Genomic DNA, 16883 nt, shown 5'->3' with positions numbered 1-16883 from the left:
CCACATGGGGCGGAGTAGTGGCCCGTCACCTAACCAATCCCATTGACGTCATTAGACCAGACCCGCCCACTTATAGCTTAAGATCTTGGTGGTGTTTTTGTAATGCGCTGAAAAGAAAATCGAGCAAGGGAACCATTACGTCATCGTTGTGCACAGGGCAATATATGTGCACTGCACAATTTAAGCACAATTAATGCAGACTTTTGTTCTGCACATGTGCCCTGCCAGCAGGGGGGGAAACAGCATGGATGGGACATAGGTCTGACAAGGCAAACCCCAGCTGAGATGAACTAACTGGGTTAGTGTCATGATCCTAATAGGTGAACTCACTTGCCAGCTCAATCTTATTTTCTAACGGAAGTGGCTTATTACTCCAGGATAGGCTACTTTGTCTTCACTTTGTCAGCAGTCTCGGCTTTGTCTGCTAAAGGATGCTCAGCATCCAGACATTATGCATAACCCAATTATGCTCTGGAAACAACACACAACAAGCACTCACTGGCCACTGAGCCAACACTTCCAGCTTTTTAATTTTGCATCATAATTGTAAAATGACCACATTGCATGTCACATTGCAAATCGTCAATAAAGTGAATGGTGTTCAGTTAAGCAGCTGCAGATCTTGTAAACCATTGATATTCAGCTGGAGAAATCCACAGGCTATGCGTAATCACGATTGACACCTTGATAATACACCTGAGTAAATGCTGCACATTTGCGCATGTCTCTGTGGCATTGTCCCGCTTTGTCACTACACAGTGGAAAACAAGAACAGCACACATGACTTACCACAGACCTGATGCCTGATGGCTCACAACTGAAGAGTAAACAGAGAGAGAGAGAGAGAGAGAGAGAGAGAGAGAGAGAGAGAGAGAGAGAGAGAGAGAGAGAGAGAGAGAGAGAGAGAGAGAGGGGGGAAAGGATCTTTTACTAATGACAGAAAAGCAGGTTTATTACGGAGAGTGCAGGAAAGCAGCTCTGCTTTTCTATTAAATGTGAAAATGAGAGCTCAATTAAGTCTGTTTGCTCAGTGAGTTCATACTGTCATGCTGCAGTGATTGCTGTTTATTTCCTGCAAGCCGACGTTTGAATGGAGCTCCCTGTGCTATGCACAGACACATCATAAATCTTTTCCCTTCTTTTACATATTTGTCTTACCACTAGCCTAGTGGTCCAACACAACTCCTTTTTGGTTTGTGCTTGAAAGGTGGGCAAACAAAAAAGTTTGGAGCCACGGCAGACCGGAGAGGAGAAGTGAAGTGCAGTGCAGTGCAGTGCAGTGAAGAGTAGGATGATTGGCATGTTAGACCTGTGGTCTCACCTCGCTGCGTGGAGGACCTACAGCTGACGGCTTGTTAGTACAGCAAGAAAGAGAAGAGAGAGAGAGGGATACAGAGCAACAAAACGAGAAAGTGGGGGGGAAGACAGTCAACTTTCATCTCAAAAGTCACAGGCCAACAAACTTCCAGCAGCAGAGTTCACAGTCTATAGCTAGCTATACATTTGTTTCAGAATGAGATACAAAAAAACCAGTCAATTTTCAACTCTTAGGCCCATAGGCCAAAAAAGAAAAGTTTACAGTCGGTTGCTGTGCATTTGTTTCAACACTATTCGCAGCGGTGACAGATTACAACTACAGAACAGAACCATTTATTAATAATGGAACACAAAGGTTTTGTCAGTCACTGTGGGGAGTGGCAGGACTATAGATGATTCTGCTTGATCGTTAAAATTAAGGCAAACACAGTGCTTTGGTTCCCCAAGTGAGTCAAAGAGGAAGAGTTTTTCTACGAGTAACATGGGAAATGGTCTGCCGTTTGGTTAGTACTCTTATCTAAAGAGCTTTACAGTAATGCCTTGGTACTGATCAAAACTCGGCTCATCCATTTTACATGAGACTATGGGTTTTACAAGAAGGCATCTTAAGGTCAGATTTGGTTTGGAATTCAAATTGTGCATGCTGGGGTTATGGTGAATTCTCTCTCTCTCTCTCTCTCTCTCTCTCTCTCTCTCTCTCTCTCTCTCTCTCTCTCTCGCTCGCTCTCACGCACGCACACACGCACGAGCAAAACACACACACACACACACACACACACACACACACGTGCGCGCGCACGCACAAGCATGCACGCACCACGTTGGCATGCACACACACACAGCTGTCAGTTTTATGAAGTGTTTAGTTAGGGATTAACATTATCACAAGACATTATGCAATGAAAATCAAGGCGGCGAGAAACAATTAAAGGACTAGAGCACTAAAGCAATAGAGACCGACCGCCAACCATAATGTTATTTTACAGCCTCTCCATCACCGCAAAGTCACCAGAAAATATAACTGACATGCACTTGAATTCCTATTTAAGCAGGGATAACGTTATCCTGGTGAACCAGTAGCCTGTAAGTAACGCCCTGGGCGTCAACACATAGCTTCTGGTTCACCAGGAAAGGATAACGTATGCACTTCTTGAAAACATCCATCAATATCACTCCATTAGGACGTCAATACAGACGTCTCCTCATAAAAAGAAATTCAGCATTTGAAGTGTGGGGGGAGGGGGGGGTGGGGGTCAATTGCACCAGTTGAAATGTAATCTGGGTAGCTAATGCACGCGCGTGAATCTCATCAGCGACAAACACATAATTTAACATTTTTGCCGGGTTATTTATGAATTCATTCATCCGAGTCACTTCAAAAACTGCTCTGGGTGCACAACACGTGGCGTCATTACCTTTGAAGGTGTCACGAGGGGGATCCATCAGACAGCATTAAAGACGGATACACATCCTCGGGCCTCTCCAGGGCAGCCGAGGGGAACTGGGCTACATGTGAGAGATTACACAACTGGAAGAGGGCAAAAAAGGATATTACATCACCTGGAGTCAGAAACTGACAGATACAGTATGTCAAGAAGCAAATACCTACCTATACATTTCATTTCTGTTGAAATTTGTGAGCTTTAATTTCAGTGAACATGACAGAGATTGCTTGATGCACTGTATCCTCTCTGGGTAAGCAGTAATAAGGCCTGACATATAAACAAACATGAAGCAAAAAAAAAACAAAAAAAAACAAATGCTAGGTGAGTAACTGGTCCAAATGCCAACTGTCCGCCCACCTTGCCAGGATTAGGGCAATGCCACATCTCCTCTACTGCAGTATATTACACAGACACAGCAGGGCAGCCAACTGCGTGCAAGGAAGAACACAGAACAGACAGTATGATATGATCATGGTTAAAATGAGTACTTTGAGCTACTAATATTGGGATTTTTGAGGGGTTTGCTATCTATGTCACCTGGACTATCACGATCATTAAGCTGGTGTGTCAATTGCTTTGCTTGAGACTGTTGGCCTACCTCTTTTTTCTAAGTGAGTCACACACACACACACACACACACACACACACACACACACACACACACACACACACACACACACACACACACACACACACACACACACACACACACACACACACACACACACACACACACCTCGTGTGTGACCTGCGAGATAAGACATTTGATAACTTAAGTGAGACACACCTGTATTAATCACACATCACTGTTGAGAATTACACACAATTATGCTTGCCTATGCACCCTCAGAGGAGAGGAGAGGAGAGGAGAGGAAGGGAGAGGAGAGGAGAGAGGAGAGAGAAACTGAATTGCACATTAGTAGCACGGGTTACATGGATGGCGGGATCTCTCCCATGGCGATACAAATAGAGCGCTTGTACTTAGCAACAGTGATTCAGTTATCCTGGATATCTTTTTAAGCATGAAAGACACCTGTGCCCGAATGCCCTTGAAATAGCCCGCTGTGGCGGAGTGGTATTTATGTGCAGTTATGTGGCTCAACAAAAGGGAAACGCCTGACTTGATGCAGTGTATCATCCCTTTTTTGCATGAAATGACACCCTTGAGTATATTGCTTACTGTATGTATATATCATGGCAGGGGAGAGGGAAAAAAAAACGCATTTGACCTTCTAAGAATATGAAGTACACTGCGGCTTGCATTTCCACACCTGCCCTTGAAAACTGAGCCATGGACAGAAGTGTGTACGTATTTTGTGTGAGCTGTGTGCCCGGCACTGGAAATTGAACTTTTTTTTTGGTGCCGTCGTCAGAGATGGTGCAGAGTCCACTGGGATTAACCCGTGGCCAATAGGATTAAGTCCTCCAGAGATGCAACAGATTTTCATTGAACTTCGCAGAGTGTGTGTCTTTGCAGGGGGTGGGGTGGGGTGTGTGTGTTGGGTGGGGGTGGGGGTGGGTGGGGACTTGTTCCACTATCACAACTGCAGCTAATGGAAAATGACATAGTGTGACTTCATTAATCAATGGGGAACGATGGGAGGAAGAGCTCAATTTCAACACGCACGCACACACGCGCGCACACACACACACACACACACACACACACACACACACACACACACGTGCATGGACACACACACACACACACACGCACACGCACACGCACACGCACACGCACGCACACACACACACGCACGCACACACACGCACACACACGCACACACACACACACACACACAGTCTGGGCCTCAACTCAACAGAAATACACATGCATACTTTCCCTCAACAGTTTTACTATAGCCCATTACACGTCACAAAGTTGGGATATCAGTACCAAAGAAGATGGATGAGGTAATCTAACATGATGTGATGTGTCCCATGCCAAAATACACAGACAGACAGTCAGGCATACTACTAGTCTAGGGGGACATTTGACTTGCAAAATTAGTGCCGAGATAGAAGCTGTGGTTTGTTAAAATGCTTAGTGTATATATGCACTGAGTTATTTATTGAGATTGTGAGGAGGGGAAACGACTGGGCTTGTGGAGAGGGAAAAGAAACTCACAATGAAGAAATAGTAACATAGAGATAATGTGTTATTATTGACCCATTTTCACTTTCAGGAAGTTGCCCCAGGAATAGATTACTGTGTGCGCGCGTTGCCTGTTGAATTATCACAAAAATACTGAGAGAGAGAGAGAGAGAGAGAGGAGAAAGAAAGAAAGAAAGGCATACCATAGCTGGGTAGAATATTCCTAAGAGTGAGTTTGCCTTTCTAAGCGTGTCTCTCCCTGAAAATGTGTTTAAATAGCATTTCCCAGGGAAAATCAGATTACATCCGAAAAATATCCCTGTTGTGCTCTCACTTTCAGATCTCTGGAGACCAAAAAACCAACTGCGATCCCTTGCATTTCAACTTCTAATTGAGACACTTTTTTTATTTATTGATAGCATCTTGCACACAAGCGGTTTGTAGATTGTTTGAAGTGTTCTCTAAGCCATGTTTAGTCTATCTGTGCAAGCACAAGTGCAAAAATAAGTGGTGGAAGCCTAGAGCAGTGTTCAACACAACAAACCATTATCACATATTGTATCTTATTTTTTCTCATGTGCCTGTCCTTAATTTTTAATTTATATTTTTTATGTTTATGTACTGGGATTCATAAAGAAGAGAAGTATACAGCAGCTTTTTTTCCCTGTAAGCTCAACTAAACTTGGAACCCCTTGGAGTTGCAGATCTGTGAATAACCAAAAACTTCAATGAGTGAACGAGTAAGATGTCTATTCTCTCCTCATTTGCCATCTGTTGGGGGTTTATCTCTGCAGCAGGGAAGCCAAATAGAGGGGGCAAAGAGGTCAGCTGTCTCGGGGCCCAGGGAGAGAGGGGCCCCAGAATTGGGTCTTTGTTACATGTACGTATGTTGTATGTACAAGGTGGGGGGGGCTTTCAGACGACTTTGTCCTGGGCCCGGCCAAAACTGTCTGCGGCCCGGTCCTCAGTGTCATATCTGATCCATTGAGTCTACTAACAGCTTTTAGGGATGAATGAGGCATCCCTCCTCGCACAAGAGGGATCACGAACCCCTGACACAGAACGACGACTTACTCATGATGTCTTTTTGAACAACTGCAATATCACTGTGTGACATTTGCGGCTGGCTTCAATAAACAACAAATTTACTAATCTTCCGGTTTGTGCGGCCTGTTAATTAAACATGTAACACACATCAAGGGCAGTACTAGACCACTCATTAACTAGACATCTGTTCATAAATAAAGGGTCGGAGAATCTCCAAATAACGTGTTGGTTGGTTAATTTGACTGCAAAAAAATGTACATTTCATACTGGCTTAGGTAAATCATACGTGGAGGCACATATGACTAAATCTTGTTGCACCATGACAACACTATTTGCATGTGTCAACAAAGATAAGTGATTGACAGCAGGCTAATAGACACTTGAGGAATCCCTGAGGATAATCATAAAAATACATTTCCCAGTTACTATCCAACTAATCATTGAATTGAAACTTCAGCTTTCTAAAAAGAAAACAGTACGTTTGAGCACAATATGAGGTTAAAAGTTAAACATACTAAACAAAATGTAAATTTTCATTATAGCATTACATAATCCATACTAAAAATCATCACACGTTACATGTCGTGAGGTTCTACATATTGTGACCATGCCCACACCTTTGCCTGTGTACCCGGGGGGCGTAACAGCAAATTGTGGGCCCTGTGTACAATCAGCTCTAATGGACCCCCCCACCACCCCCAGCCATATATCTACATAAATCGGAAAGTGTGGGGCCCCCCTTTACACATGGGGCCCTGGTGACTCAGTCACACTTTACCCCCCAGAACGACACCCCTGCGTGTACTCCTCATTTGCAAATGACCATTTGAATCCACATACCCCCCCACCCCCCCAAAAAAATAAATAAATAAATTAAAATAAAAATAACACTCACATCCATCATATGCTGTCCTGATGCACCATCTTGTGGGGGCGTGGAGTCCTGCACCAAAGTCTTGAAACCGAGACTCAACACACACACATACTGAGCTCATGTTCATGCTGTGAATAAATTGAGAAGTAAAATAACATCTTTAGTCACTACACACACATGCACAATGTATAGTACATTAAATCCATACAATGACAAAGAGAAACATACAATAAACAACCGAACAGGCCTTACATATCAATAGAATAAACATGAACCAAACATCAATGACTGAACTCTAATCCCCTCTCCTAAACACCATTACCATTTCTAAAGGCTACTGATTATGCCGGTTTGATTATGAAGCTTAATTAAATTAGGTGTATGCACGATTCAGTTTTTGTCTTTTGTCCAAAAGCATGAAAGAGACTGAGGGACGTTTCAGATGTCAGATGCAGCTGGTGTTCTAGTCGGTAGCCTGGCCGGCTGCATCACTTAGCCATCCAGCTCTCTGCTCCATACTTACCCAGGCAGGCAGCAGAGAGGCGCGCCACATCACTGCACTTCTCTAATGGAAAAAAGGAGAGAGTGAGTAGAGAGAGAAAGAGAGAAGAGAACAAAAAGAAGAGTTCACAGGCAGTCTGACTCAAAGGGAGGTAGAGAGAGAGATAGAGAGAGAGAGAGAGAGAGAAAGGAAGAGAAGAGAGAGAGCTTTTGCTTTGTAATTCATGATTTCTTATCCCGCATCCTCCAGCCTCTCTCTCTCTCCCTCTCCTCCGTTCCCGCTCTCTGTTCTCCAGAACAACTCTCCCAGTCTCCGGCTGCTGAGGAGAGAAGATGAGGGCCCTCTCCACATGCCATTCACACCCGAGTGCCCTCTCAGTAACACCTAAGAAACGTGGTGGAATATTTCTGCTGAAATATGTACATCTTTGTGCCATGACCTCTGTGCTGCAGAGAACATGTTAGAGAACAATTCCAGGTTTCATCATCCATGTCACTGAATTGTATTACAGCCACAAGAAAACGATGTTTTTAATTAGAAAACACCATTGTTTGATATCTTACATGGATGCAATGGGACTTTGAGTGTAATTTTTCCTCACCTGCCATTTTACGCTATTTAAAGAAAATATATATATAAGCACAAGGCCTGGTCAAGGCACAGGACAAATCAACAAAATAAGTTTCAAAAGATTGTTGCCATCTAGCAAGTCATACTTGCCACCAGCAGCCATTATATAATCCTTTAACGCCCCCTTTAGGTCAAATTGCTTAATGCAGCCTCAAAATGACAGCACTAGGGCAAATCTGCAGACAACAATGTCCTAACATGTATTACAAATACAATATTTTACAAGAATAACGACCCCACACTATCTACCAGGTTTAGTTTTTTTTTCTAAGCTTGTTTCAGAAGATTGTTTTACCTTTATGCCATCTAGTAAGTCATACTTGCCACCACCAGCAGTCATTATATAATCATTTAACGCCCCCTTTAGGTCAAATTGCTTAATGCAGCCTTAAAATAACAGCACTAGGGCAAATCTGCAGACAACAAAGTTCTAACATGTAATACAAATACTCATTATTTACCAGGTTTAGTTTTTTTCTAAGCTTATTTCTCAAAAAAAAGTATACCTCATCACATAGTTATACAGCCATAAGCTAAGACACTCTTCCTAACAAGTGTGATATTATGGTTCACTTCCAGATAATACTTAAAATTGGCCTCATGAAACTAATAGCTCCTTGCATGATGTATACATAAATGACTGAAGACCAAAACATTTGGTCGATAATATATGAACTTTATTACAGGCTCTAGGCCCAATAGGAAGACACACATCATATTATACATAAAAAAAACAATAACATATAAAATAGGCAGGAAAAGAAAAGGAAGAAAAAAAACAGCAAGCAATAATGCCTAAGCATATACAAACGTATCTGTCATGACAGTCTTAAAAGGCAGCCATACCAATGCTTCCACATATATGATTGATATCGGATAGAGCTGCATCTGGAGCTTGTTAGGATCATTATAATACGGTTTTTAGACTTATCCAGACGGCACATGAACTTAAACATTAGATTCCTCAAGAGACCAGGTAAAGTACAAAGTCCTGAGTCACAAAATAATTTACTAGCACTGCAACTCCTAGGCTTTTTCAGCAATATCCTCAGACAGTCATTATATGCCACGTGGAGTTTGCGCAATGTTTCTTTTTTGTAGGTGACCCATAATGAGGCTGCATACATAGGGCTACAGTAGGCACGAAACAAGTTTATTTTCACATCATCAGAACAGTGGTGAAATTTTCTTACCAACATGTTTGCTTGGACATACAACATTCGTCTCTGCCTATACATGTCAGCATCATCCTCTAGCTTATCAGTGATGATGTGCCCAAGATATTTTGTGCTGCTTGATACACATATAGGTTGTCCTGACAGGTAAAACATTGGGAAGGGCACTTTATGGTCCTCCTTGGCTCTACATATCAACACAACACTCTTTTTTGCATTATACTGCACATCAAACTCAACCCCATACTCAGAGCACACATTCAAGAGCTGCTGGAACCCAACAGTGCTGGGGGACATGATGGCTAGATCATCAGCATACATCAAATGGTTTAAAACATTGTTCCCTATTAAACAACCTGTCTTACACATCCCCAGTTGTTTGGAGAGGTTATCCATGTATATATTAAACAGGGCTGGAGATAAAAGTCCCCCTTGTCTTACACCATTGCCTACACTGAAAGGGGCAGAGAGGCTGTTTCCCCATTTCACCTGCATATGTTGTTTAGCATACCAGTAAACCAGAATGCGTATGATACATCCAGGTACACCCTTAAGCATGAGTTTGGTGAAGAGCTTATGGTGATTCACTCTATCAAATGCTTTGGAAGCATCAACAAACCCCAGAAATATTGTAGATCCATGTGTTCTGTAGGATTCAACTGTTTCTTTTAAGGCATATATACATAGATCTGTGCTATGCATAGGCTTAAAACCAAATTGATTTTCTGTGGTGTAGATGAATTCACTTAGTCTATCTAACAGCAGCTTCTCCAACACCTTAGAAAGGATGCTGGCTAAGGCAATAGGTCTGTAGTTGTCCATGCTCCCTATTTTACCTGCCTTGTCCTTAATGACAGGCACTAATGTAACAGTGAGCATGGTGTCAGGTAGCACCCCATGTGACATCAGACCAGTGAGGCAAATAGACAGCAAAGCAGCAACTCTAGGGCTGGCTAATTTAAGGTGCTCAGCAGTGATATTATCATTGCCACTAGATTTATTATCAGCTAGTTGTTCTATAGCATGAAAAACCTCATTGGGTGTAAAATGAATCGCTTCCTCATTTAGATTGCCTACACAATAGGGTTCACTTTTGATGCAATTAAACAGAGCTGCATAGTGCTGCCTCCACCGCTCTGCTATATTGTCAGAGCCAGATACCCCCTCAATGTGGCATGGTAGTACAGCTTTGGCCCTATTTGCAGCTTTTACCTCTTTCCAGAACTCAGTGATGTTGTTATCGAGCAGGTTTGTGGCCATAGAATGAGCTCTTAAGGCTTGCTCATGCTTCCCAATAAAGCGCACAGCATATTTATATCTTGCATTGGCAAGTTTCTTTTGCTCCAAATCTGGTCCATGTCTAGGCCGACCAGCTACAACCCAGGCCCTGTGAGCCCTCTTGGCAGCTTCTTGGTGGTCAGCCACATACTTGTTCCAACCAGGCTTGGCATTGTTAACCTTTTTGGGGTGAGTGTGTAGAGGTTTACTGGCCTCATGTATAGCACTCACTATGCTGTCGTACATTTCACAGAGATCGTTACAGTGAGTGACATTATTACAGTTAATATCTGGACATAAACTAGCATTCATTGGCAACTGTATCTCCCTCAGGAGAACATCTGACCTCCCACAAAAATATAGAATATCCTCTTTAGTTAGTTTAGCCCAATTTACTTTGTATAATGATTTTACACACAGTGAAACAGAACATGTAACTGAAATGTGCAACAAAACATCTTCTCTACTGTCCACACAGTACAAAAACAACCACACCAGGTCCATTTTCATACTTTTATTTATTACTTTCCCCCCAAAAGAGCTGTACAACCCAAAAGAAAAAAACAAAACAAAAAAAAAAACAAAAAAATCAAATCAAACCTTTCATGAGTTATAGCAAAAACTGACCAGTTCACGCATCTGAACCAGAGGCAGGATTGCTTGCACTCCATTTTTTTAAATAACCAATTATAATCCTACCTAACCAAAAACACTTCAAACCAGTCCTATCGATACAAGAACTCTTGAGCGGATTTCATTTATAGAAGGGAAGATGGTGGTGAGGTGGGTTTGGATGAACAGTTTCCCTTTTTTTATTTGAAACTCTCCAGTGTGTTACAAAAGTACAGTGAAATATCTTATTTACACAGACTTGCACAATTTGATTTTTTTTTTTTTTTTTAAAGAAAACAAAAAACAATCTCGTATAGTCAAGCCACACACTTCTCCACTCTAGCAGAAAGGGGGAAGATGAAGATGGTCTGAGTTTTGGTGTGAAATGTACACAAGAGGCATTAGATGCACCACTGTACCAGAGAAGCGGACAGGTGAAGAAGCAGAAGGACAGTACAAGAGGAGGGTAATGTAATGGTCAAACGAAAAAAGGAAGACATCAACCATGTAGGCTTTCAAACTTCACAGGAAACCAAGGACTCAAACCATCAGTATGCTTCAGTGTTACAAGTTCAACAGTGTTTCTGAAAAGCAAAAGGCAATTGGGGGAAAAAATAAGTCAGAAATATTGGACTACAATTTCTTAGATCTTATGACAACACCAGCTGACCAGACCATTGAAAGATCCAACCAGTGCATATGTGATTCTTATTGGCTAAAAAACGACCAAGGGGTCCATTACCCCCGGGTCTCAAGTCATGACATAACTAAATGTAGTGCACAGCTCATTTTTTCAGTCTATGGTGACATGAAGGGGCCATATCAACAGAGATATGAAAATGCCTTTGGATGGTCAAATTCAGTACAATCTTCAAAGGGGCATTCCAAGAAAGTGATTTAGTAACCAACCCAGGTGGGCAAATGGCAACCAAGCCCACAAGCTCCCTCTATAAGAAAGTTGACATCAGCTCCATAGCTGAGTATGTGGACTCCTAAACAAGCTTTCTGGAATTATACCACTAAGGTCTCCTTCATCTGAACACAAATCATACATTGTCAACCACATGATGGTCAAACCATTACATGAGGAAAATTAATCAACAATTCATGGTCCTTAGAGGATGTAGAAGAGGTTTTAAATAGTCATGTACCTTTCCCGAGGCTTGGACTGCGAGGCATGAAGCCTGAAAGCATGACGTGAATGAGTTTGGACTTTCAAGTTTACAAGAGGAAGGAAAGGTAAACATACATGCTCATCTTGCAGACAATTCAGGGACGTCCCTTTCTTTAAAAGTTAACGGTATATGCTTCTGTTTAAGCAGTCACTTTTTTGGATTACAGTCTAATGTCTTGTCACATGACCCACCAGACCAACAGTAGTGATATTATAAATAACGGTTTAAAAGGAACCGCGCAGACTTTACCAAAAGGCTCCGACTTCAGACAGAGCAGCCTCACCTCACCATGTGACTTCAGTAGAACCCAGAAGGTGACATGACATAGAGCTATGGAGCCGATTGGCTAAAGGGTATATGATGACGATGATGATGATACTTAGTGTCAGATCATGACATTTAAAATCTACAGACAGCATTTTGAAAACAATGGGACTTTTTGTTTGAAAGGGTCACAACCATTTAGATGTCATCACACAAAACAAACACACAAGTATATAATATACTGGACAAAGAGGCAAGAAAAAAAAACAAAACCCAAAACAAAAACAGAATGCTGAAAGGGAAGCTTGAATAATCCCCACAAACAAAACAAACATGTGACTAAAGGAAATAAACACTATTACTTGGTTTATCTTGTCAGCGCAGTGCCCCCACATATCCTATGATAATTAAACAAAAACAAGAAAAAAATTACAAACAGGAAGTCTGTTTTACAGCCTTCACTGAGGTTGTGTGAGTATATTCCCAAAAGTTCCTGTCCAAGTCCGTTTCTTTCCAACCGATCAAGTTACGAGTGTACATAAACTTCAGATTAGTTTGTAGAAGTTCCAAACACACCTATATCAGTATTGATACTTGATGTATGTGCAGAGCGGTGATGCTGTGCTAGGGTAATCTAAGCTAAGCTAGGGATTGGGGGTTACTGGCCATAGAGCACCATGATGCCTGATCCCATCACCCCCCTCACACTGGCTTCCTTATGGGGGCGGTGAGGAAACGGGGCAGGCCAGTGGGCTTGTAGCATTGGGTGACGATTACAGCTCATGAGGGCATGAAGAAGCAACACAGTTAGTAAAAACAGGAGGCGTGTGATCTTGTGGACAAGGCTAACATGCAAACCAGACGCAGACAAAAACACGTACACGCACAGGCGCTCAATTAACGTTGTTCTTTAACTAGTAGCCATTCTGTTATTGACCGATATACGACTTGCCTCTTCTTCTGTCTCTGGCATCTTGCCACTGCCGTCTTTGCACACACTAGTGTCCATCAACAATAAGGATGTTGTATGCCAGCGTCCACTGTCCACTACAGATCATGTTTACTAGTGTTCGTTATCCAGTAAGGACATGGCATACTAGTGTTCATTATCCAGTAAGGATGCTGCATACTAGTGTCCGTTAATTGGTTGTACACTGATGTCCGTTATCCAATAAGGATGATGTATACTAGTGTTCATCCAATCAGGATGCTGTAGTGTATATCCAACGGCCCTCATCTTTCACTGACATTAGAATACTGTTTACACTTCTGTGATTTAATGGTCCCATACAGCACTGGCCCACCCAACAGGTGTGCCGCAAAAAGACAGCATGGGGGGGATGTGTTGCGACACAATGCACACCCACACCCACACCACACCACCACACTACACGACACCAGCACCACAGAACCCAACACGGCTTATTGCCCCACTAGCTGCCTATTCTCCATGAACATTCTATTGCCATCCCAGGTCTCACTGCTGAACAAGCTTCAGCCGTTTCCCTTTAAATCGAAACAAGAGGATCAGAAACACTGCGAGAATGCACCAAGTTGTTTGGCCGCAGCACCATCAGGGGCTTCAATTAAGCACAAGGTTCCTCTTCTCACGCAACTGTCTGCAAAAGTGTGCGCGTGTGTGTGTGTTTAATAGCTGTGCGTGCAGCACGCGTGAGTGTGGGGAGGGAGGGTGAGCAGAGCAGAGAACAGCTCTTCCGTCTGCTCTGGCTGTCACAGGAGACACCCCACAACCCCACATGCTCTCTCCCTGTGTTTAAGGCCACAGTGTTATACAGACAGGAGATGTTTAGACGGGGAGGAGAGGGGAAGAGGGGGGGAACAGGGACGTAACACATGGGCTTTCTCGAGCAAAGAATTTGTGAGAGGGTGTCTCCTTCAAAATCCCGACAATGACAACATTACACCATCGACCCCCACAACTCATGACGGCCAGATCTGACATTTGTAATCCTTTTTTTCTCTCTTCTTCTGTCACAGTGACATTTCACATGGATTCGAGTTCTATTTCTCTTTTTGGTAAGGTTAAAAAAAAAAACTATTTCTTGTAGTGATTATAGGTGTGATAAAATACCCTTTTCCTCCCAGAAGCATGACATTCATAGAATCCTGCAAAGCATGTTGCGCGCACAGTGGATTGGACGAACCGTTTTACAATGGAAAAGCGTACAACAATCTCAAGACAAACGAGACCATCTGCTTTTTTTGATGAGCGCCTTAATAATTCATTGTGTCTGCTAGTACTGTACATGCAGAAAAGACATACCTAAAAAAGTAATTTCCTCTGAAATGTACATTATTCCTTTTTTTGAGTCAAGCCTTAGACATCCATGAAACATAAACAAAAATCCATTGACAGGGTTTGTCGCGAATGCCGGTGGGTGGAGGAAAATACTGTTGTGAAAGGACGGAGGGACGAAAAAAAAGCTATTAAAAGTTCTTGACTATGAAGATTTGCTTTTTTTGTCCCCTCTTATTCTTCTTGAAATTTACAAACGGGCCAAGTAGCTGCTGCTCCCATCCCAGTCCTTAGCAGAGAGCGAGAAGGGGGAGTATTCGGTGTGTGTGTCTGTGAATGTGTGTTCTGATGTAGGGAGAATTGGCTTATTGTTATAGCTTGACTTTCTTTTTTTAACATTTTTTTTAAATAAAGTTCTTCAGATTTCCTTTTTTTTTTAGAAAGAAAATTAACAATCAAAAACCCCAAAATAAAGCAAAAAAAACATCTTCCCAAAAGAGTGGTGTGCACTTCAGGTTGAAAAGGATGGGTGTAAGTGGGGGAGAGGGAAGTAGTATGTCTCTTTTTCCGTTTTCCTTGTTTGAGAGGGACGGGGTGAGGGAGGATAGGGGTACGGGCGGGCGGGCGGCGAGGCTATGGAAGAGGTGCGACTCAGAAGTTGTCCACCCAAGTGCCAAAACCTCGTTCTGCCAGGGTGCGGTTCAACAGCACACACTGCAGGAGAAAGTGACACATCAATGACAATTATTGTATCAAAATGGGTTAAGACGAGGCTTCTATTCTTCTGTATTCATGCATATATGCTACTTGACACCTTAGTTTCAATCGGGATCAATAAATTATACTCTACTATTATACAGCTAGTTTGCTGTTACCAGAATCTCAATGACCAAACCTTAATGCATTACTCAACACCACAAAGTCATACTAATTAAGTACTATGGTGGATACGTTTTTCAATTAATATTACTGTGTTCCACTGGCGGCACTGTGCGCAATACTAGGCTACGGGCTGCGAGGTATGGGATAAAGGAAAAGACCTCTATAATAACTTTATAGGAGTCAAAGAAGTCAAGCCCCAGCTTCAGAAAGCAAAATAAGACAATAAATACAATACATTACAATAAGACATGAATGACACCTCATTAATCAATTGAAAATTCTCAAAAAAATAAATACATTACAAAAAAAAAGCACATGAACCTGACAAATGTAATGATTGGGCTGGCAAATGATTGTGCTAGCAAAAAAATCCTCAACATGGCATTAGTTTGTGAATTGAACAGTATTTCAAGCCAACATACCTCTTCTCCAACCATGTTCCACATCTGGACCATTGGCAGGCCTGTGTTGTTGTCGTAGTTTGTGACCTGTGAATGAAGGCACAAGGTTAGTGGTGAAAGAGGTGCATATAGAGGTTAAAGGGTACCGGTAGGTAGTTTCTGTGGAAGAAAAGAATAGTGGCATTTATCTGCATTAAACTGAGAGCTATGGATTCATAATGGTCCTGTCAAAAGAGGACATCTGTCTGATTTTTTAAAAGGATAAAATCGCACACGTTACCTGTGCAAGTAGTGGTACGCCTCTCGTCATTTCCTCCAAAGCAGCATTTCCTTCTGTGGAGAACCGATCTTCACCTGTGGGTACGGAGTTAGAGGACAGTTAACCATCACCCTCTAGGGAAACACCAACAGAGTAAAGTCCTCTTAAGATGGACAAGCCCCCATCCCCCTTTGGCCTACTTATGAAAGCACCCATTTATTTCTTAGAATATGTTTATGATAAATAAATCCATAAAGTACCTGGAAGAGGCAGTAGGTTATCCAGAAGCACTTCTGTTCCTTGAAAGGGTAAACTGACAAAGTCTGACCTGGGTGTATCAACATCGAAAGAAGAAAAATCAGCATTGGTAATGAATGACAATAATTAAAATAATGGTTTAAAAAAAAAACAGAATAATAATTCAATTAATTGGTTATAACATCATAATTGTGATGTACATCAACAAGTAACAAGACCTTAAGAGACTTGGTGAACTCATTTAACCCATTTTAGCCTAAGCCCTTTTTGGGAAAGGGTGCCCTCTGCCTATTAAATCCTTAAAAGGTACACTGTGCAGAAAATGGTCAAAAAAGGTACTGCAACTATGCTGCTCATTTAAACGGGGTTGCCTATTGCCAAATTTGATCATTTCATGAAAGTGTACTAAGAA

General features: G+C 42.1%; 1 protein-coding gene across 2 annotated transcripts in view; it reads right to left on the bottom strand.

Annotated features, from left to right (window-relative positions):
* Positions 1-10862: 10862 nt before the first annotated feature.
* akap1b (A kinase (PRKA) anchor protein 1b) overlaps positions 10863-16883 on the bottom strand; it is a 28619-nt gene continuing 22598 nt past the window's right edge. For both annotated transcript variants that reach the window (XM_063205234.1, XM_063205235.1), the window contains exons 8-11: positions 16474-16541; positions 16235-16308; positions 15976-16041; positions 10863-15385 (exon numbers count right to left, since the gene is read on the bottom strand). In XM_063205234.1, coding sequence (XP_063061304.1) covers positions 15323-15385; positions 15976-16041; positions 16235-16308; positions 16474-16541 — 271 coding nt within the window. In that variant the 3' untranslated portion in view covers positions 10863-15322. The remainder of the gene's footprint in view (positions 15386-15975; positions 16042-16234; positions 16309-16473; positions 16542-16883) is intronic.

This window comes from Engraulis encrasicolus, chromosome 8 (assembly GCF_034702125.1).
Source record: "Engraulis encrasicolus isolate BLACKSEA-1 chromosome 8, IST_EnEncr_1.0, whole genome shotgun sequence".
In the NCBI taxonomy this organism is placed as follows: Eukaryota; Metazoa; Chordata; class Actinopteri; order Clupeiformes; family Engraulidae; genus Engraulis; species Engraulis encrasicolus.
The sequence above is the reverse complement of the archived record's forward strand: the minus strand, read 5'-3'. Positions and strand labels throughout refer to the sequence as shown.